Source organism: Thermobia domestica, chromosome 2 (assembly GCF_964235325.1).
Source record: "Thermobia domestica chromosome 2, izTheDome1.hap1.1, whole genome shotgun sequence".
In the NCBI taxonomy this organism is placed as follows: Eukaryota; Metazoa; Arthropoda; class Insecta; order Zygentoma; family Lepismatidae; genus Thermobia; species Thermobia domestica.
In genome coordinates this window covers 77328600-77352825 of record NC_137455.1, presented here as the reverse complement: position 1 = coordinate 77352825, position 24226 = coordinate 77328600, and the positions used below count along the sequence as shown (strand labels likewise).

General features: G+C 33.5%; 1 protein-coding gene across 4 annotated transcripts in view; it reads left to right on the top strand.

Annotated features, from left to right (window-relative positions):
* The window catches only part of LOC145672973 (long-chain fatty acid transport protein 4-like), a 340258-nt gene that overhangs the window by 231324 nt on the left and 84708 nt on the right, over positions 1-24226 (top strand). For all 4 annotated transcript variants that reach the window (XM_081742263.1, XM_081742271.1, XM_081742254.1 and 1 more), the window contains exon 2: positions 13920-14176. In XM_081742263.1, the coding sequence (XP_081598389.1) occupies positions 13920-14176 (257 nt within the window). The remainder of the gene's footprint in view (positions 1-13919; positions 14177-24226) is intronic.

The following is a 24226-nucleotide window of genomic DNA, read 5'->3' as shown; positions in this document are numbered from 1 at the left end:
TTTAAAAGTTCTTCGTATTATGTGATGGTGAATAGTGCTCATGTAACATTTTCGTCATATTTTATCGTACTTGCAAAATAGTAAGCATACTTTCAGGGGCACTTTGTATAGTGATTGCGTAAAGCGTAGCATAATTATAGGCGTTTACTTTCGTTTGATATTTAGACATTTATTTTAGAACTGCGTAAATTTCGATTCAGGGACAACGCATTAATGTTACAAGACATGCTAAGTGTTGTCAACCATATAAAAAATTTCACTATGATCCGAAAAAAAAAGATAAATTATTTAAAGTTAAAAGCAGAAAGTATCTCTTATTCAAATTAACATAATTGACGTTAGTATTAATTTTGTGTTTAAATAATATGTGGTCAACTGTTCGAGTGTGAATTGTATATTGAACGAAACTTGAAACAGATAGTCTAGCTACACACTGCTAGAAAAGAAGAAACATTTTACGCGTCATTAAGTAGAAATATCAACAACTGAGGATTGTACACATATGTTGCTTCCTTGAACTTATGGTTTGCTAGCATCATGACTATGGATAATATTTATGTACGCGCAATAGCTTTTCCTTCTCTCTCTCTCTCTCTCTTTTCTGATAATGTGAATGTGCTGATTCACCGTCCAGCAGTGCAACAACCGCAGTTACATAATGTCAGGTTAACGGATGTGTAGCTGCCGGTAGTTCAGAACAAAAATACGAAGCCTATTTCTTATGCTTTTGCACGTATGTATAAAATATGCTTTTAACCATCATTCATTATGTAAATTTGCATATTAGTATCCCATAAAATACATAATTAGTCTATAATGTTGTACCCTTATTAACAATTTATGTTCTTGTGGTTCAAGCTTTATATCAATTTGAATAATGTAAATACTTAACTTTTGGATATCTGTTTGTTTGAGAATTCTGTTCAAAGACGAGTTCTATCATGTTTCCCTAGCATGGCAAGATGGGATAACTTAGGGAGGAAAGGAAGGGTACGATGAACTAATCCTTTCCACTTCTAGTTCAAAAGATTATATGGAAAACTAGAAATTGGGGAGTTGGAGCAAATGAGCAAGGATACCATGCATAGAGAAACTGACTAGTTATACAGGGTGTTTGAAGACAACACCGACAAAGTTTGGGAGGTGATTCCTGACACCAAGATAAGACAAAAAGTATAGACCAACTTCGGTGCACAAATGCTTCCTTTCGGAGTTATAGGCTGCCAAAGACATGAAAATATAAACTTTAGAGGCCCATAGCTCCGAAACTATGGGACCTACCGTAGATGGGTCAAGACTTATAGTTTTGGAGCTATGGACCTTTAAAGTTCATATTGTCATGTTTTCGGCAGCCTATAAGTCTGTGGCTATTTGAGAATGCGTTTTCGAAGCGTTATCCCCTAGAGCGAACGCGACCAAGGTGGCTATTTGGTAACTTTACTTTTGCCAGAGTTATAAATCATACTGTGAGCCAGTCAGGGTTTCCAGGTCTTTCTTGCCAAGTCCAGGTCTATAATAGCAGGCTTCCAGTACTCTGCACAAAGCATCTTCAAAGCAGCTGTTTTTTGCTAAAATCCCCTTGCCTGACAACGTGTCTTTCCTTTTTTTCCCTTCCTTTTGACATCTTTTAAACAACAGGCGGTCTGTTGTTCCGAAACGCACCAAATACGCTCGAGCTGACGTTTTCTCCGCGATTTTATTGCTTTCGCGTTTGTGATTAGCCATCCACATTTAAATACATGGTCAGCGTGTTCCAAGTGTAAGCATGAGCGATAAAAACGCTTTGCGATCGCTTCAAATAGCCGCTCTGTAACTCCGAAAGGAAGCATTTGTGCACCCAGGTTGGTCTATACTTTTTGTTTTATCTTGGTGTCAGGAATCATCTCCCAAACGTTGTCGGTATTGTTTTGAAACTTGCTGTATATCTTAACCGACACAACTATGGATCGAACATTGCCCTAAAATGTAGCGTAAGCCATTAGTACCCAGAGAGAGAAAACAGAACTGTTCAATTTATTATTTGTTCATTTGTTGAAGTTTAGCGCCCCTTTTAGCACCGAAGCAAAATGAGATATGCATTTACCAGGGGCGGATCCAGGACCGACTTCTGGGGGGGGCGGTGGGTTGTCATACTGCTACTTAGAACTACTTTTTAAGAGCTTCAAACTCTGGGATGGGTTATATATATATATAATAAGAAAGTTTCCTCTTCTGTGGGGTCCGATTGCCTCGATTGCCCCCTCCCCTGGATCCGCCACTGGCATTTACGCTTTTCCACATTAAGGTGGAATCGGAACCACCGTAATGAGTGAATGATTGATTCATGGGAATGATTGATTGATCACAAGTTAAACATTTTTAGGGTAAAGCTACGTGAATCTACAGTTTAACGTAGAATACCAACTATATATACTGTATTTCCTCCAAGAATCTTCTGCATCAAGTGGAAGAACACTAACGGTTTAGTTACCGTGTGCATTCCTGAAAAAAAAAAAATATTTATCACCTACATCTCTTTTTTCGGAAGCTCTGTACTATTATTTTTGGTAAACTTGATGATGATATAAAATATATTCTTTTCTGTTTCAAAGTTTTCTTGTAATCCTTTATGTGACAATTTGTTATCCACGGGTACCACTAGAGAACTTGCAAAATGAAGCTGAGTGTATCAGGTTTTGGAACATGGCTATACACTAACCCTATCACTAACTCACTCTGTCTCTCCATTTCACGGCCATTGGTATACTAATGATAATGTTTTATAATAGTATACACATGTACCCAGTGGCGGATCCAGCATATGATGAAGGGAGTTGCTAAACCATAGTCTGCCATTTTATCCAGTATAAAGCAGGATTGAAGCCCATTTTATCCAATGAATACCTGAGCATCAAGGGGGGGGGGCTATAGCCCCCCTTGGATCCGCCACTACATGTACCTATTATGTGATTCCAGGTGCAATTCACGGTACGTGGACAAGTTGAGGATTGATATTCATGAGAATTTCTTTCGTATGTTTTACACTCTGAGTACTACCGTTTTCTATGTTTATACGTAGAACGATTTTGTAATATGTGTTAAATTTATTATTGTTCTTTCTTTTTCTTTTAAAAGGAAACTGAGTGAACCTTTTCCAAGGTTTTACATGTTGAGCAAGTTTTTTTTAAATTTTTTTTAAAAAAATTTAAACAATCTTCAAAATGGAGAAGGCGAAATCCGTTGCTTAATTTCTATGCGGTTAAAAAACATTGTAAAGTAAAGATTTTTAAATGTGTTAGCAGTCTAATACTTATCGAGTATTATGAATGAAATTAATGTGCACTTTGAATTATTGGTTATGTGAGAGAAATATATAATAATAATGATGATAAAACGCAATCATATACAATGTAGTATGGAATTAGCTGAAAGATTTCCTATCATAATCTCTTGTTAGTATATACTGGATAGCTAATGAGACAATATTGCAAATTTTGTTTTACATTAATATTACAGTAATATGTGTTTGCGCCACTGTTACGATTGTGGCACTGTTAAGAGACATCAAACAACTAGATACGGTTTATTTCTCAACAGTGTTTATTTTTCATATACAGTACATAAATTTATAAATAATTAATCCAGCAGAATGAAAAAAAAACTATCAGCTGCAACAGATTGACAGGACCATGGTGGCTCAGTGGTAAACTGTTCACTTCAGGTCCATAGGGTCTTTGGTTCGATTCCAGTTCGCGCCAAGTAAACTTTGTGGTGGACGAACACCGTGTGTGGGGGTTTTCTCGGAGGTGTCTCGTTTCCGTCCATTTATTCATTCATTCCACCATTCGATGCATTTCTCATCACCTTCTCCTTTAGTCTAGGCAGTATAAACATGGGACGTAAAACTTAAAAATTTCATTTCAGTTTTTGCAACAGATTGGCAACGAACGACGTACTTGTAATCACGATTAAGATTAGCTTTTTTTTCGTAAACGACGCATAAGAATGTATTCTGAAGCACGTCATTTTGTTCAGCACGATGTCATTTACCGATTGATAATCTATAGGTCTTGTCACCTTGGATAATATTATAATTAAATGAAAATTAAAGCGCAACAGTTATTGACAATTTTGGCGTGCATTTCATTGACTACAATGTGTACTAGCGTATTGGTACTGTCATAATGAAAAAGCATGAACGAGAATATACTTCATCATCAGTTTCGTCTCTCGCCACGGGGACAAATAGCCTAGATGCTGACGTCCTCGTTAAACCTGTCAGTCAGTTTCGTCTCAATAAGAGGTGCGGTTATCTTTCAGCATCAGATTTACAAAAGAGTTCATTTTCATCGATTTTCACGAAAATCACGAATGAGTATTTCCACTTAATCATGTCATTTTATCCAGGCCAATAAAATCGATCGATTAATATATGCCTCATCTTTGGACATTTTATCCCGTTAAACCCCAATAATATTGTAGAATTTTAAAATTTTAAGGAGAGGAGACAGTGGCGATTTACTAAAGAAAAAAATAATGTGTTGCATGTCATGAAAGATAAATTATGCTGTGCTGTTACTATTATGAGTCCGAATCTACAAAAGAAAATTCGATTTCAGGTTACTTTCGACTCGAAACAATGGCTACTTGATAATGGAAATATAGCCTGTCCTTTATAGGACCTGACAGAAAAATATGACGATTTTCAAATTGGTATTGTAACTACATTAATCGTTTTACAAATGTTGTTTTATTTCCGAATAGAACTATAACTCAAAGCGTTTCGCTTATATAACAATCAAGTATCAAACACACGGCTTCTACTTTTTGAAAATTATATATTAAAAATAATTTCCTTTCTTGTCAACCCATTCTTCCCCGTTGACGAACGGTATGGGGTTTTCCCGAAGGACTCTACGACACAAGCTAATTCCCGAAAGTGCCTAACACACAACATGAATGTATTGCAGCTTGGAACGATGTGATTCCGATCAAAAGCACTTTTAGTTTGCTAGTCGTAAATACGACCGTTAGATATTTAAATTGTCGGATTTTGTATACTAATCTGCCGAAAATGTCCAACTCATACAAATAGACAAATTATGAAGTAATATACTACCACTTAGATGTGTCTATAGGATTCCTCACATACCGGTCAAGTTAAGTAGATGGTCAGGGTTGAAGGATGCCAAATTACAAATTTTTCTGTATTCGTGTCCTAAAGAGTTAACTTACTGATGTATTCTACTGCAGAGAAGACCGTAACGAATTTTATAAAGAATTGAGTTAATGTTGGAAGTGTAAGCACTCAATTTTCTCAGTAGTGTGGGAAAGGAAATACGCGTTTCGCCCAGAATGTTATACAACCCACTGGTCTTAATTAATGTACTGGTTGCATATTTCTGAGGATATGTACGTTACTACGTAGTTTTATTACCGTCACTTTCGAAATTAGAAGGTTAGGAATGTTAGCATCAACCAGTTGAAAGTTTAATAGGTGAAGTGCTGCAAAGAAACACTGCTGATGTAAAATTTTAGAGATGAGCTACGCCATCAAAAATACTAATACAAAAATACAGTTTTTGTTAATAGAGTTAATCTCTTTAGCTCTTGCTAAAGCATTTTAACTATGCAACACACTTGTTGCAATACATCATGTGTCAATACTACTCAGTAAATAGCTGCTTGCACTTTACTCTTTTCATATATTGGTATTTTAAGTTTGCGCTTCAAATTATTAAGTTCATAATTGCATAGTTCTATTACACTTTTCCTCAGTTTACTACAAGAGTTCAACAAAATGTAATCAATGCGAATTTATTAAAGTCGTTCACGTTAGCAGCAAGAGTATTTTGTGGCAAATTTATCCAAAAGAATATATTTTTTGGAGTCAGTTAATTACATTAAGGTAAATTAATAAATGTTATTAACATAAGGGTAAATACAGCAATTTTATTAGAATAATAAAATATTTTGACATAATAATTTGCAGTTAAACAGCTCCGGAAATGAAAGTTTCAATTATCCTGCTCGTCGCTTTCATCCTTTCAACTCATAGAAAGAACATATATTTGCATAATTTACAGCTCAAAAACCCAATTTATGTGTGGTGACTTGAGAATGCCTTGTATCGCTTCACCATGAATTCTTTTATGGTAACCTACTCTATCGTACAGTGAAGAATACGATCTTTATATGTTTATTTTTAAATTTATTGTCATACATAGATTTTATTATGAATTACACAGTCACACATATTAGCAAGTTAGACATCTTTTTCATTGCTGTGTAAGAATTTCAACTGTAGTTTGTTCTTCTATTGATTATATCATATGTATTAAGAGTACAATTATTCTTGTGTAATAATAATTGAGTCCTAAATAAACTTAGTATGTAGCTATTATAGATAAACTAATCATATTAGTTTGATTTGATGAATCAATTGTTTCAGTTGAGTGCCACAAGATGATACAGAAATTAAATTAATAATAGCCAACGCTCTAGCCGCATTAAAATACTGCTTCTCGTAAGATCAGCAAAGTTAAATATTGCCTGTTCTGGCCAGAAGAAAGACGAAAGACCATTCGTATTTACCAGATGGTGTTGGTATTACGGGTCCAACATCGTGAGGACAATTGGGGAGCTACTTGATAAAATAGCGAATTTCGGTGTGGAAAGCCTGTGTTAACGGCGAGGGGAACCAATGTGCTAACTAACATAATCTCAAAATCATGAGAGGTACAAGCTTGCTTGTAAGCCCTTGTACTCTAAGGGGTGTTACTCTAGGAGTTTAGATATTTTATAAATAAATATTTTACAGCTTATCACATGCTCTGTCCCGTAGAAAGCCTATAAAAAAATCCATTATATTTTACATTATAGCATAACGCTTATACCATTTTATGCTAGGAGAAATAACCGCATCGAGAAATAAATGCTATTGTGTTGGTTTCAATAAATCATTAATATCTTGCTCTACCATTCCTTGCTGAATTTCTCTTGTTTCTTTTCCTTTTTAAATTCCAAGAAATAAGAATCTTCATTTGTCATATACAACAGTTGTCGAAAAGTGACGCCCTAAGCCTCCTTTTTATTATTAAAAAAAAAACACTAGGTTAATAAAATTTGGTGGGAGGAAAGTTAATTTCATTAGCTTCAAACCGCGCTCTAAAGTTTTTTTGTTATTTTAAGTAATTTACCCATATTAATTATGTCCATCTTCGTAACACATGATAAACGGGTAATTTCTGGTATGTCTACCTATGATGGGACGTATCACTTGTGTCAAGACATTATTTGTCCGGGTATAAGTCTCGCTTCTCAGCCGGAAACTCAAAGCTGATGACCCGTACAGACTTTCGACCCAGATAGACCCAAAGAGGCTAGAACAGGCTCGATAACACGTAAGCAGCCAAATATCATCTCTACAACACTACTATAGAATTTTATAGTGGATTAGAAATGTCCACTACTCGAACTTGCATTTCCCGAAGTGACATTTCTTAATCAAGGTACCATGTCTTGAATATTTCAAATACAATTTCATGTTTATTCGTCTTCCTGTACTGAAAAAATAATGCGGTTGGTTTGAGCACAAAAGAATTTTACAGAACATTGTTTGAGCTTAGCGGTATCACTTAAATTCTATATAACAAGTTTTTACAGACTCCCTCGATTAAATTTTGACGATTCCTCATAAGAAAAAATGTAGCTTTTCTTTTCTGTGATCCTCATGCGTTTTATCCTGCAGTTACCTTTCAGTGCAATGCTTTGACATACATGAGACACATAACATGTTTTAAGAAGAAAAGAGAGATAGAGGAGATTTTTTCTTTTGTTAGAAACATTAAACATACTCTGCATGTGTGTGACGATGTTTCGTCGTCTCCGAGTTAGAACAGGTCATTCAGGGTCACGAGTCTGATGGGTCACCGGTCTGACTGCTTCTGAGTCACGAATATGTATGGACCTGCTAATATACGTATTTCCATCGCTGGTGTCCACCACATGTGTAAATCACTATTTAAAATATTGAGATAATGTCTGTACGTTATATCTTTAATTAAAATAATACTTTTAATTCTGTAATCTTTTTTTAAATTTATATTTATTATTATTATTATTATTATTATTATTATTATTATTATTATTATAGTCGTGTACAATGTTGTAGGTAAATATATATTTTCTATAAACAAAACTGATATTCTGTATAGAAGACACAATAATCTTTCAATAGTTCAAGTTTCTAAAATATAAATCTACTGACAAAATCAAAATAACAGAATATTAATTATTGTCCGTAACTAATTATTCTGTAATCTTATTTCTTTTTCTTAAAAAGGTCTTATTTTTATTCATTTATTTATTTAATACATTTCTTGATAATTTCCTTTCAAATGCTTAAGATAAATATAAAAGTAAATGAAAATAAGATATAAAGAAAGGTTATGTTTCAGGCCGACATCTATGTGTGTTGTTGCTTTTCTTTGCTAAGTTTTTCCTAGTTTGTTTACCGTCTTAAATTCAAAATCACCAGCTCTGTTGCAATCTATTGTGTGGTATTTCCATTGCCTTAGGTCACATTATTTCACTTTATGCTGCCACTTACTATATCGTCATTTTCTTCTTATTCTTTCATTGCAAACTAAGCATTCAATTTTTTACTGTATTGTGTAAGGAAGTTGCTCTTTTCTGAAGTGTGTTTGTGTGTGTGTTAATTGTACTAAATTACTCCATAATGGTTTACAATGGATGAATTATCTCACCAAATAGTCATGAATTATCTCGAACCAGTGGTTGAGCCGACACTGCCCCCCAAGATAAATCAACGAAAGGGACCCTTTTAGTCAGTGATTATCACAATAATAAGGAATAGAATATATGAAACAATTTTTCTGTTGCAACATTGTTTCGAGAAAACTCTTTCACCACCTTTATAAAATTTAACGAACTTGCAATTTCCACCGCAATAGTTACCATAGTAAGAGAAGTGGTTCTTGATTTATTTTTATTTAGGGAAAAACAAATCTTAAAAGCTACCGTTAACAAACAAACAAAAAGAAAGAAAGAAAGAGAAATTATACTGAGACATCAGGGTGCCGCTCTTTTCTTCCAAAGCGTTATCCACAAACCTAAATTAATAATTCTAGATATATCCACACAATCAACAGGTAAAATAATGTAGTTGTCAGCTAAAATAATGTATTTTGCAAGTAATATATGCATTATTATTAGTTGTATTGTGTCACTATTAGTATTTGTGTTACTGTTAGAAGATAAATAACAACTGAACCAATCTCTTAGTTAACACTGTACTTTCTACATATAATGACTAACTATAGTCCGCGTCACCCGAATTGGCATGTGGCATCAGCCAATATGCTCGCAGTGCACTGTTACTAAACCTTCAGGGAGGAATCTAATCATTCAAAATTGATTGTGTTCATATTTGTGGACAGTTATGAATGATTAGATTCGTCAGTGAAGGTATGGTAACAGCACACTGCAAGCTCATTGGCTGACGCCACACGCCAATTCAGATGACGCGGAGTACAACTCTATGGCCTATGGAACCCGGAGGTTTAATGCCGCATAAACAAAAGCTCTCCATTAACTTCTATCCTTAGCCAACTGGATCCAGTTTCTACATTGTATTCCTATTTCTGCGAGACCCATCTTAATGTTGTCCTTCCGTCTGTGCCTAGGTCTTCCTAATGGTCGTTTTCCGATTGGACTTCCAGTTAAAGCTGAAAGCGTTCCTACTTTCTTCCATTCTGGCTGCATGACTTGTGCACTTGAGCCTCCTAGACTTGATGACTCTAACAATGTTTGGTAAACGGTATAAATTATGTAGTTCTTCGTTATAAAGTTCCCGCCATTCCCCGTTCCTCTTGGGTCCGAATATTCGTCTCAGGATCTTGTTCTCAAGTACTTTCAGTCTATGTTCTTCCCTCAGAGTAAGCGACCATGGTTCACAACCATACAGAACAACAGGCAGTGATTGTCGTTATATACACTTTAAGCTTCAAATTTTTCAACAGAATTTGCGACGACTTTCTATATATATATAGTACAAATAAATTAACAATCTCTTCGAACAGAATAAAAACTTATGAATTATTATTGATTACGAATAACACACGAGTACTGTTAAGTGTAATAAAACTTCGTTTCACTTAATTTTCTCTAATACTACGCTTGAAAATTCGCCCTCAAGCATGTTATCTTGTTCAATTCGATATGATTTATCGATTGATATAAGTGTGCCATCTATGGATAATATAGTAAGACAGAAATGAGAGTTTAGGAGTTAAAGATGTCAGTACATATTGTTATCTTTCTAGCGCCATAATGAAAAGTTTATACTTCAGTGACATTTTCATCGTAACATGTGCCGTCGTTATTGTACAGGATCATGTTTTCAGATTTACAAGGTAAATGATTTTATTCAGTTCAATGAAATCTATTGAATGGGAAAGGTCTCGTTATATGCTTATAATATTGTCGAATTTCCCTACTAAATGTTAATGAAGTAAGTTGATAAAAGCGAAAATAACCACTCGAACTCGGGCAGAGTTGAGTAGTAGAAGGCATACATAAGTATTTCATCAAGGGTATCTAACCTCCCTTTAAATTATATGATCCACTTCCCGAAGTTCCCCTCACGAGTCAACGCAAAAATAATATCTACTTTTAAAGTTTTGTAATGGTTTTCATCTCCATTAATCCCTTTCAGAATATGTCCTTGATTAAAACATGTTACTATTGGCTAATTTATACATGTTTTTTATTGAAATTTGTAGTTCCTACCCGGCTTAGACCTGAATATTTTAGCTTACCATCCTAAATTTTTTGTGACACATCTTGCATCATGATTCCTCCTTGTGGGCAACTTTCGATTTTGTAGAAAGTTCGTTCTTAACAATGAATTTAAACTATGTATCCGAGTACTCTTTTTTTTTTTAAAAAAAAAAAAAGAAAGAAAGAAAACATAAATATTTTAATTACTGTATTACAAGTAGAATATGGGTCAGTGGTAGGGTTGTGTACTCCAGTGTTATAGAGAAGCCAGTAAGAGAAGGTCTCTGACAGCTCGCAGCGGTGTTACCCTTACTCACGTGCCAGGGCTTTTTACGGTCCATCTATAACACCAATTTAATTAATGATGTAAGACAAAGTGACCGTGGTTGGCAAAACTACCAGTAAAGTAGGTGTTGCATTGTTCCTCCGCATGTGGCAAGAAACTTTAGAAACAATCTCTTGTTGGCCCTGCTATAGGACTATGCAGTACAGTATATGTCACTGTTAGAAGAAACGAAACAACAATAGATAAAATACTTTTTAACCCTTAGACATGCTAGTTTTTTACCATCCTATTTTATTTCGTTTTAATTGAACTATTATGGAAGCATTGCAGTTTACTTTTAGCACGTAAAAGATAAGCTTTTCAAACCCATCTTAACGGTCTTTAATTTTCATTTTAAACATATCGCACGAAACATGTCACGTAAATATCTTACAAGGTTTGAAACTATGTTCGTATCCTTCCATATTTGATGTATTATTATTATTATTATTATTATTATTATTATTATTATTATTATTATTATTATTATTATTATTATTATTATTATTTTATTAGAGGTCTCCACGGATATATAATATTGTATCCGCATCCACAGCATCTCAATCTGCACTTACATCCGCAACATCTCTATCCACACCCGCATCCGTAGATAATGAGATAACAAATACATTTAACTTGCTTGTTCTACTGTAGTTATGATTTCAAAAATAGTTGCTAACGTAATAATTGTGAATATTTCGTTTATGTGTTTTTCAATTCTATGGTATAATACAGTATCAATAAAATTAAAGCTAAACATTAAATACGAGTCTTCCTTTTCGTAAGTCAATTATTCGAAATAAATTGGAATAAAATGCATGCAGAAACAACTCACAGAATTAATAGAAAACATACACACTTAACATCCCCTCAAAAGCAGATTTATAACAACAAGATTGTCAAATTGGTAAGACCTTATCTGTCAGTTAATTTCAGAGTATTTTTAAAAAATCTATTTCATTACTTATAAGACATGGGCGTCTTTGTTTAGAACGCAAAAGTGAAACAGAGATAAATTGTTCTTCAGAAACAAGAATAAGTCACTCCAAACAAGCTTACATAGAATCACATTACCGTTATATTTACAAAAAGACCTTTGAAATCATAGAAAATCCAACAAAATACAATTTTCGTTTGGCGGTTATTTGCTCCTTAAAGGTCAAAGCACTAATTCCCGACGTCAATACTAGTCTTTGCACAAGTATCTGCAATTTTGTCCGCCATCCTCAAAGGAACTAAAACTACATCCGCAAAAAGCTATATTGTTGCGAATACATCCGCATATACTCAAATCTCTGTTATTATAATTGATTAGACTGATATTGATTATTGATAGTCCGATGTTATGATCAAATATTGAATTATCATTAGCAGATGGTGTGAAAGATATGTCAAATAGAACTTTTTATGTAAAAACAGGCATGTATCACATACTGAAGGTCAAGTACGGAAGGGATATACCCCAAAGGCCTCCCTTAGAACCGCTTCTTTTCTCCTTATTTATAAATAATTTACCCGAAAAAATCAAATATTCAAAAATTTTATCTATGCGCAGATGACATAAATCTTTTCAGAATAGTAAACAACGAATACAATAATTACTTATTAGAAAATGCATAGATACTGGTACAAAAGTAATTTATTGAAGATTAACTGTGAAAAAACTAAGTGTACGACATTTACGAACAAGATTCAATATTTTGTTAGTACATATAGTATAAATGGAGTAACAGTAAACAAGGAAAAAAAATAAAATATCTAGGTATTGTATAAACAGATAATTGAAATTTGGCACTCGTATAAATAATATGGTACAAGGGGCAAGAAAAGTTTTAGGATTTATATTCAATCAACGGCGTGATTTTAAAGATAGTAGTTCATATGTTTATTTATACAAGACACTAGTTAAATTTAAAACTAGACTGTAGCAAATATTGTTTAGAAAATGTAACTAGAGATTAAATTAGAGAGTAAGGAATCAGTCGACGATGATCCCGTTGAATTCAAAATATGAGAAAAAAAAAAGTGTTACAAAATGTTATAATTTAGACTGACCGTAATAATATATTTTAAAAATCTTACAGAGTATCTGTCACATAGATTAATAAATATATTAAATTTATGATAAAGAATTATCTACCAATCTTTAATAAAAATATTATATGTATCTCAGTATATTTTAACTAATGTAAGAAAAGTTAGCTTGATGAGCGTGATAATTTAGAAAGTAATACTATCTTATTTTAAATGAAATTTTAAACTGCATTGTTTAGAAAATACTGTTTTAGTATATTGACAATTTTTTATTAGATGAATTAAAGAAGAATTAGAGAAACTGTATTTTTACTTTCTGACCTAACCTGCTAAGTTTACAATTGACTTATAGTTGAGTTGAGTTGATTTTAGTTTAGCGTCCCTTTCAGCAGCAAGGCTATATGAGACGTGGACCTACTGATTAACGTGGAATCCGAACCACATGAGCTCCCGCCGGGAATCGAACCCGGGTCTCCCACGCCAAAGGCGCGTACGCTACAATTGACTTATAGTTCATTATAATTATTATTTTACTTGTAGCCTATTATGTCAGGTCTTATTATGTAATACTATTACAATTATTGTATTTTTTGCTTATGATCTTTTCTCAGCACTCAAAATAAGGTTATTATTATTATTATTATTATTATTATTATTATTATTATTATTATTATTATTATTATTATTATTATTATTATTATTATTATTATATGAATAACCCTTGTAAATGCGAAAACGTCTGTAGCGAAGTGACTGTATTGTTTATGTGGGTTTCCAGGACCCGGAGCGCCAGCAGCAGCCTGATGAGATGGTAAGACTCGGCACTTGCACCTCAGTACGTCGTCAGCTTCGGAGCGCGGCGGTCATTATGGCGAAGGTGGCTGTGGTGATAGCAGTGGCAGCCATCATCGGCTATTTCATGGGTTGGATGTTTCTACTGCAATTGGGACTTGTAGCGTTGGTGGCGTATTTGGCAGCCGGAGGAGGCTACAGATTTGTGTATGTTATGCTAAGAACAGCCCCACGAGATTTAAGGTAAGAAAACTTTTGTGTTTTTGGGTCATTCCTCTTTATACCGTTATTACTTAGCTGAAAAGTTGTCTTCCGGGCGATTGTCTCTTGTGCTTTTCTTCGTTTCAAGTGCGCTCTATTGTATAAGGTATTTTCACAGCTCACAGAAGTGTGTCACACCTGTACAGAGAACTCATTGTGCTGAAGATCGTGGATAGTCTAACGCCAAGATGAATTACAAATCTTTTACGATATTCTTCAAGAAGTGTTAAGATGTCCACAAATTGTAGCATACATCTATAAGAGTGCAGATTAAATTTTCGGTTTGGAAAATGTAAAGTTGGAGGTTTCATTGTAGGTTTTCCTAAAAATTTGAAACTTCAGTTTAATTTACTCACAGGGAAATTGGGTAAGGGTGAAACTGTGTCCTAAAGGAGTGTTTAGTGTTTCAGATTTTTGGATTGTAAAAAATTCTAAGAACGCCAAAATTGTTTGAGTCGAAAATATTAACCTACTGACAAAAAAGAAACTCTGAAAATTATGATTCTTTTTGCTAACTTTAGTGCGAAAGAGGCGGTCGATTTCCAGTTTAAATTTACATGGTTATGATTTCACATTAATGTAGGTCCAGGGACGTTCAACTCCAAGCAAACAAAAAAATAACACCAAACCGAGTGAGATTGTCTACTTGAGATCCCCAATGCAGATTAGCATGCACCAAATTCTAACTATGCCGGTTGGCTTATTTTTATTCACAGTATACTGCTAATACAAGTATATACTTATAATTTTTAACAGGCAGGGAATTACCCCTAGACATTTTATTTAAACGTCCTAGACATTTTATTTTTAAAATTTATTTAATGTATCCCAATTTGGAAGCAACAGACCCATTACATCCCAAATACCAAGGGGTTAATATCATTTAAGAATACTGAAATGCTCCCACATAATATTTCAGATTATTCCAAGCTCATATTTTAGATTCCATTTCTATTTCTAGAGGGTTATGGACAAGAATGTAAAGCTAATATAGGTTGTGACTACTGTATATAGTAGCAATAATTTAATGATCGTGAATGAATATTCAAGAAATATATAAAGAATATTCGTTTACATTATATAGGAAATAATGCAGTTTACAAGAGGGTCATTGCAGATTTTGCTTGGATGGGAGGGTTGTCTACTGGTATAAATAGTTTCACGTTTTTTCATTAATATATCATTATACTATTAATTAAAACAAACATGTGTGTCATTTCTGCTGGTCTAGTAGCTAGCGCGTGCGCCTTTGGTGCGCGCAATTCCGAGTTCGATTCACGACAAGAGAGCCTTGAAATTTGAACTCGTTATGGTAGTTCGGGTTCCACCATAAATTCTTAGACTTCAGTGCTGAAAGGGTTGCTAAACTTCAATCTACTATCCAATCAAACATGTATGACTCAAACTCAAGGTGATATTACCCTTTTGCTTCCCTAAATGAAGCCCCTGTTATCAGGTACGAATATAATAATGATAACTAAAATCATGTTGAAAAATATGATTCCTGCTTACCAATATTCTCTTGAAATACGGGGTACTTTCAGATAAATACGTTATTTGTGTAGGAGATTTTGTTTTATAATTTGAGAATTTTAAGTCTACTTACAGGCTCGAGCTTAAAGACCCAGGGCTCCATTTTGAAAGTTTAGAAAAAAGTAAATTTTCCTTTTATTTTTAAAATTTATTTAACGTACTTTGACCTTAGAAAATAGACAGCAGACTTAGAAATGAAATAGACAGGTACCAACTATACATTTTGAACTTCGTCGTGGCTATATGGTTACTGTACGCGTCTTCTGCACGAGAGACCTGAATTCAATTCCCAGTGTGATTCGGATCCCATGTTAAGCTGTAGGTCCCTTGCAGAGGCCATATTTCAGAAAGATTGTCGAGAGCCACCAATTTCTTCAAATTTCTAGTGAGCTTTTAAGTCTAAATAATTTAGAAATTTCGTCTAAATTAAAGCATTTTGAAGATTTTTCATAGCAACTATGATTCCACCTCCACTTCTGAGTAAAATTATGTATGTTGAATTTGAACAAAATGACATTATCTATATTTTCTGTCACTACACTAAGTTCAAAGGAACCCTTCTAGTTGTTTGGTAGAAGAAGAGAATCTGATAGACATAACATTTCATATCTTCATTTTTTTCGTTCTTTTCCTTGGTATAAAGAACCTACAGCAATGCAAGAAAGGCTGTTGATGGAAAAATAACCTTTGGACATTGGTATGTGAATGTTGCGTGTGTCATACGTTCTTAGCCATTTTATTATTGTTGTTGTTGTTATTATTACTATCATTATCTTTCGAATGAATTTCACAGAGACCTTTGACCATGATACCACATACAAAATGATACACAAATAAATTTTATATATATATTGATGTTTTGACTCATCTGCTTGACATGATTTTTGCAATGATCTATTCATAACCTCAGGTCGCACACACTATTCAAAGTTCATCAAAAGAAAATTTGATAAACATGGATCATATAATCTTATGCTATTTTCTTTTATTTATGGAGAGAAGTAAGGATTAGGCCGCGGTTGCTCAATGGTGGAGCAGTCACTTCTGGTGCATTGGGTGTCTGATTCGATCCCGGTTAGCTAAATTAGTTTTGTGATGGATATACACCGTATGCGTCGGGTTTTCTCACGGTACTTCTGTTTCCTCTCACTTTCTTCATTCCATCATCTCGTTTATTATCATCATCGTCTCCTGTATCCTCGGTGCATAGTCGTGGGACGTTAAACTATAATAATAATAATAATAATAATAATAATAATAATAATAATAGCAGAAGCAGCACCAACAGTAGTAATCTAATAGTGCTTCTACCAACCAAGATCTTTGGCCGACTAGAAGGCCTTTGAGTTAAGTGATGTGTGATGAACACTCCACTTCAATCACTGTCGTAAGCTTCTACATCAGAGTTCAACACCTGTTAATTCTATTCATTTCGCCGTTTCCTAATTTTAATGGAACTGAAAATATAGTATTTTGTTCTTTGTGAGTCGAACCTGATATACGTATAAGGAGGGAGACATTCTAACTAGAGATGCATTGCATCTTCCTCTTTTTTTAAAATATGGTTTTCTTGTTCAAAAATTAGTTTTGTTTTCCTGTACTGGATTCTACAACTAAGAAAATACATTTACAACATCCAGTACTTGCGTGGATTGGTTTTTAAACTGTCATTGCAGTTGTTGCCAGCTTGTGCAACGCCCACACGCTAAGTTCGAAATACAAATACCACAATCGATTTGGCACACGCAGTTTCAGACATCATGTTTTTGTGTCAAGAGTTTACGTGCAACTTTGTGTGCGACACTATTTAATATCAGCTGAACAAATTTTTCTCATTGGTTACTCTGATATGGAACCGTTTTAGGGGGTGAGACTTAAAAAAAAATTCTGAAATCGGAAAATAAGGACCACTCTAGTGCGGTAAGAGTCGAGTGAAAAGCCTGGTAAGCGTTAAAGTCTAAAATTAGGTAAAGGTAAATATAGTACAATTACACCTTTCCGAATTGCTCCTGTTCCCTTCGATTCGAAGCTGTAGGCTAAAGCAAGAAACAGCAACAAATATATATATATAGAAAGGCCTTTTTTTAATCGAATATGTATTGTAAAGAAATTCCGAAGGTTTTACGAACATATCTAATTTCGAATTAAAGTTTTCAAACGAACAATTTCTGAAATCCCATTGATTCTCGGTGATTCTTTACAACTAATACTTGTTCCAGATTCTCCTCTGCGTACACATAAACTGTGCCAATCATCAGATTTGTCCACGAGTAGGAAGTCTTTTTCCATATTCGAAAGAAAATTATGAATATCACGTTATTTTCCTCGTGTCCATATCAGGAAACTTTTGATATGCCTGTATATGACACTGTCCGCAAATGGGAATTTGCACTTTCGAAAAGTAGTCATGCATATAGCACGTCGCAGTTGATGATCAATGACATAAGTGAGTTGTCTGAAACCAGGCCGCACTAACTATATTTTCGTATTGAGGAAGATTCGCCCCTATAGAAACAGTGGCAGCTTGACACGAATTGCTGTCAAACACACACACACACACGTATATATATATATATATATATATATATATATATATATATATATATATATATATATATAATTGTATGTCTACGTAAAAGAGGGAAAGAAATAACAATTACACTTTGTTATACTATTATTTATCAGAGCTATTCGAAACACGAGTGCATCAACTACATTTACACCGATTGCTGACTGTGAGTTTAAACATGAAATCTTTCGCGTCTCGCGTATTTCACATCGAACCTTATGCCTCAAAAAAGTGTAGAAATTGACGCAAGTCACTTGCAGCCCATTTTCCAAGGCACCAGTTCATGTGAAGTAGTTATTGTTTTTATAAGGACCAATTTCCCACAGCACGAAAAAAAAAAAGAGTTCAGTCTGGCTTTAGATGGAATAAAAAGAAAAAAAAATGTTCACTATCTACAAGTTTGTATGAGGACGTAGTGATGGGACTAATAAACAAAGGTTCTCTTGATAAAAAGGAGAAGCATACTTCCATTAGCAGTTTATCTTCTGTTTCATAGTTACTGAATTCATAAAATAGTAACCTGTTTCGTCCACATCAAGAAAGTTATCTTCGTGCGTAATAAAGAGACTGTATTCTTTTGCTGTCTGCACGCAGAGAAAAAAACGAACAAAAAACGTGTGTTACATGCGTAAATCCTGTAGTTTTTGGACTTAACGTATGACTATAAGTAACATCCTACAGCAAACGTATATTCCGTAATATTTTCCGTATAAATATCCCATCTATACGTACTTTCCGTATGAAATAAAGAACTGTATATAGGCGGTAAAGATCTCACATACAGATGAACGTATGTAATATAGGCTATAGCTGACGTATGTAACATACGTATACGTGTGTAATATACGGAAGAATGTTAGATATCAGACATCCTGCAGCAGCATGATGTAACATCTAAGCGGGTAAAAGCCAGTACGTAGTATATGTAGCATATGGATAACATATGCTTCGTACAGATTTCCGTAGAAAGAATATTGATTCTGTATATTTTTACAATATACCGCTGTCCAGATAACGGATTTTTCCCAGTGCAAATTGTTCTAACTTTAAACTTATTGGAAGTTTTTGAGATGACCACTAAATTTCATACAAGACAACAATTTACGTACAATAAGAGTTTCTGATTGATTGTGTATTCATAAGTATAATTGTCGCATATTAGCTGCAGTGAAACAATAAAACTGACACTATCTGTATGCCAAGTCAATATTATAAAACAATAGACTCATACCGTCTTCTCAATGAAGAAACACTTCTTATATAAGAACTGAATAATGAGAATGAAACAATATATTTAAGTGAGGAAGTGTCATGACTGATGTTACGAAAAAGAATCAGATCATGGTCGAAGTTACGTAAAATGAAGCATATGGTATTCTCATGACATCGGAAGCAAAAGTACGACTTGAAAGCTACTTGTTTTCTTACCAACAATAAATGGTTGCAATATGTTTAAATTACGTTTTTAAATATAACTAAAAAACTGTTAATTATGTCTGGATGTTAGTTATCATCACGAAATAAATTATTTTATCTTGCAAGAATTTTCGATACCACACATATTTCTCATATCTTTGAGATCAAGTTAGTGGATTATATGCATTGTACAGTGTTAGTGTATGAGATTCATAAGTAAAGTACAATATTTAAAAGACAGTTCTCGGCTCTACCGAATGTGAGTAAATGTTATAGTTGACACATAATGCATATTTGAGTCCATTGCAGTGATATCGTAAGGATATTAAAGAGGTTTGAAGCACTCCTGATCGCTATAATGACAGCTACTGAACTAAACAACAGACGCTTGATTGTAACTGGTATTGAAACCGGAAGTAATAGTAAATTTGAACAACTTCTGGTTTTAGTAGAATGTTTTTTGTAGTCATGATATGTTGTCCTAAGACGCTGAATCGTTTGCAAAAAAAAAAAAAAAAAAAAAAAAAAAAACTTGTTATATGTTATCGTTTTTGTTCTATGACGATAAACGTTGAAACCGGAAATGAGTAATTTGAACCAATTCCAGCTTGAAAAGAGAGTTAACGAAGGAGACGAAACTTATCCTTGGGACGTTGAATCGATAGCAAAAAACCGCATCTCGATGTCTCTTACCATTTCTTCTCTGATACCTATCAACAGACGGACAGACAAAAGCGTTGCATAGAATAGTTTGGAAGTCTAAAATGGTAAGCTTATTCTACGTGTTGACACTTCTATTACAAACTATATATATATATATATATATATATATATATATATATATATATATATATATATATATATATATATATATATATATATATATATATATATAAACAATTACCAAAAACAACTTCGAAAATTCCAATTGAACATACATTTTAACATTGGCCAATAAAATAATTTCAAGAAAATTATACTTTTACGAATACAGTTTGTATATCAATAAGTTTCATTTATTCATTTACTTTTTAAAATGTGTATATATATTATTTCTTGATATCGATCCAGGTCACTGGAAATCGGACTAAATAGTTGGAATTATACTGTCTATACAAACTTATGGCCTTATAATATTATGATTTATATTATAACCTATAAACATATCAAATAAACGTGTTTTTTTATTTTAGAATTGCTTACAAGACAACTGTTGAGGCTGTCTCGTCTCATATCTTGTTACGAAAATTCTGTTTCGTCTTGTCTCGTGGAGAGTCATATGTGTTAGTGATATCATGAGCGTTTAGTAAAATGTGTTATCAGTTAAAAAAAACGTTGGAAACCACTGCCTTTAAGCTAATTAATTATCAGTAGCAGATCATACACTATTAATTAGTATTCCTTATACCCGTATTTACTCTTCTCGTCTTGGTCATTTCCTTCATGAAATGAATGTGTTACAAGTATTTTGATTGCTGGGGATTGAAGGTTAATTATTCGATGTTATGAAGATTAAATACTGTTATTATTTTACAACAGAAGCTTTAAAGACGATTAGTTACTTGTAGCAGTTGCAATAATGAGTACTCTTGTTGGTTATATTGTATGGAATAAAAGCCTTGCGAAAGACATACAAACCAGTAATTAACTGCCTACTATGATAAATATCCTATATATGTGACGAAAGGGAAACAAAATATGTAGTCAGAAAATACAATCTGTAATGCAATCATACAGGAAAAGTTGTATCGTCTAGGCATCAATTAACACTTGGCCAAGGTCAGTAATGTGAAGCCAGCATATTTACATCGAAAGAAATATTCATGATAGTTCCTGAATCATACATTTTTAATAATAACTTCACGGAAATACCTATCTGAAATAATTTCTCTTCCGCTGCAGGTGCTTAAAAACAGCGTCAATAATATACAGCTTTTCAAGCTAGATATGTAGAAAAAAAATACATTTAAATTTAATAAAAGGGAAATTTGTTTTCGATCTCTTATATAATCGTTTCCGTCCTTCACTTAATTAAAAATATCATAAAGACAGTATATGTATATAAATTATATATCGCACTCAGTCGTTGCAACTCAATCCGATCTTAATCAAGTTTAGCATATGATAGATCTTAACGAGCTTATTATCCATATAAAATATTATGGTATGCAGAGCTTCTTTTTTTCTCGAGTGATGGGTCATCAAAGCTTAGGTAAAGGTTTCTAAGAAAAAAATGGAATTTAGAACATAAATACCTGGAACAAAGCTGCTACTAAACGTGAATTTGAGGAATAAAAAGCAAATGGATAGACGGTTGATTAGGTATTTGTAAATTACAGAAGTATGTACTTATTTGATTGCCTGAAGATTTGCCTTTAAAAAACACGAAAAACTTTTTTTTTTCATAATAGGGGCTCTTACTAGTGTTCGGAAAAACTTCGATTAACTTCATTGTGTATTTTCTTTTTCAAAATACTGTAAAAAAATATATAATTTTATAAAATATCATTTTAGTAATTCAAATACTGTAATATAAAGCAGTACGTGGTTTCACGAGAGTAATACGTATCTAAATCAATTTCCAGTCCTATGTATTCGGCTGATCGCCAACAATGGGGAACCTCCTGAAAATGGTGCCTCTTTTATGCTCAAATTGTTAAGAAGTATGTTTCGAGTATGTAAGCTCGAATTCGATTCTTAATGAGTGTTTTTGGTCTCTGATAACTCGAGTAGTGGTTCGAATCCCAGTAAGTCTCATATAACCTTGATGTGAACAAGGAACTCTGATTAGGGTTGCCATATGTCCGTATTTTGTACGGACTGTTTGTATTTTTGGGTCCGTGTCCGTATCGTACAAAGCATGAAATAGGAAAATGTCCATATTTGACAGTTTTTGGAGCTGCCCGAAAATTTCGGAGTCGGGAATCGCTAAAATCTCGGGCGAAAAGAATTGGGTTTTCATAATATATTTTAGTTACTATTAATAAAGTAGGTACTGTTTTTTTTTTTTAAAGTGTCTCATTTTTGCATTCCAGGGTTGTTTTGGTTAGATTTAATATACGCAATTTAATGGCATGATTTATTATATTTGTGTTAACGAAAAAAAATATTATAAAACATGTTAGTTTCCAATAGTGTTTTAAGTATTACAGTAAACAATTGTGTGATAACCTAAAAAGGTGATTTTTAGGTAAGAAATTTAAAAATATTTATTCTGTGTTTGGGTACCGTATCTTGGATGGGTCGTCATTTTAAGTTTGTTCGTATTTTGGATCAAAAAATCATGGCAACCCTAACTCTGATCAACAAATGAATCGAAGTAATTTCCATTATTCTACTATACACACTGGCTATTTTCAAATAATATTAATTGTACTGAATACGTTCTCCATTACTTCTAAATACTGAGTAGTAATAGCGGGCTTGGACTTACGGTATGTCATATTTTCATTCATTCTTGACGGACTAACTGCAACATCAGAATCCAATTTGCAGTAGTATAGTGGCTAGTAAGTACAAGTAATATGCTAATATCACTATGAAGTCTTGGATTACATATATATATGTGGAATTTGTTTGAACTTTGCTCTGGGTGGCCATTCTAACAAGGTTTCTAACCGACTTCTTAGTCATATGAAGCAAATTGTGAGATATTATTTTAAACAGACTGTCCATATCTTTTTAGTTTGAAGCCTGCTGCTTGTGTAAGGAATGTCATTCTTCGTATTTGTGAATGGCTTAAGTCTCAGTAACAAAACAGTATGCTAGTAGCAATTTAAATACAATACGTTTCGGTTTTGTAAATTGTTTTTATACGTATCTATTATTTCATTTCGTCACTTCCTCAGTACATACAAAGGTAACGAACTACCTATATGGCATAGAAACCGGTAGACTCATCATGGCAGAAAAAAATCCATTGTATCCTATCATGTTCCAGTTCAGTTCATGCAGTATATGTTACCCACGTTCCTTAGATTCATCTTTATACCAATGTTATCCTCCCTCACCTTCTTGACTACTTAAAGGTCTTAGTCAAGGACTTAACAATTTAGAACTCGACCTCGCACTATTTCCCATGCGTGTGACCTATCTTGTTCTTCACGCACTTCAATCTTACTATTAGCTAGTATTGCATGAACTGTAGCTGTTGTGAAATTCCGCATTATGTAATCTCCTCATACTGTTTATACTACATGCTAAAACTAAAATTTCTAATTGTAATATTGTACGGTTATGCCACAGAGGTTAAATAATAATTTCGTTTTGATGATATAATAGTTTAAAAATTAATCCTTTAATGGGCAAGCATCGATAGCATTATCATTAAAATATTTAGTTTGCTTTTATGGTTAAACCATGTCTTCCTGATCATAATTTCGTTTTTAAAGTATTTTTGTACTTTGGTTACAAAATATAGTGTGTTTATTTCAAAGCAGCATTGCCATAAAATAGGTCTTATGTGTAGCTACTGAGCAGCTGCCCTATTATGGTAAAATATCATAAGAATACTC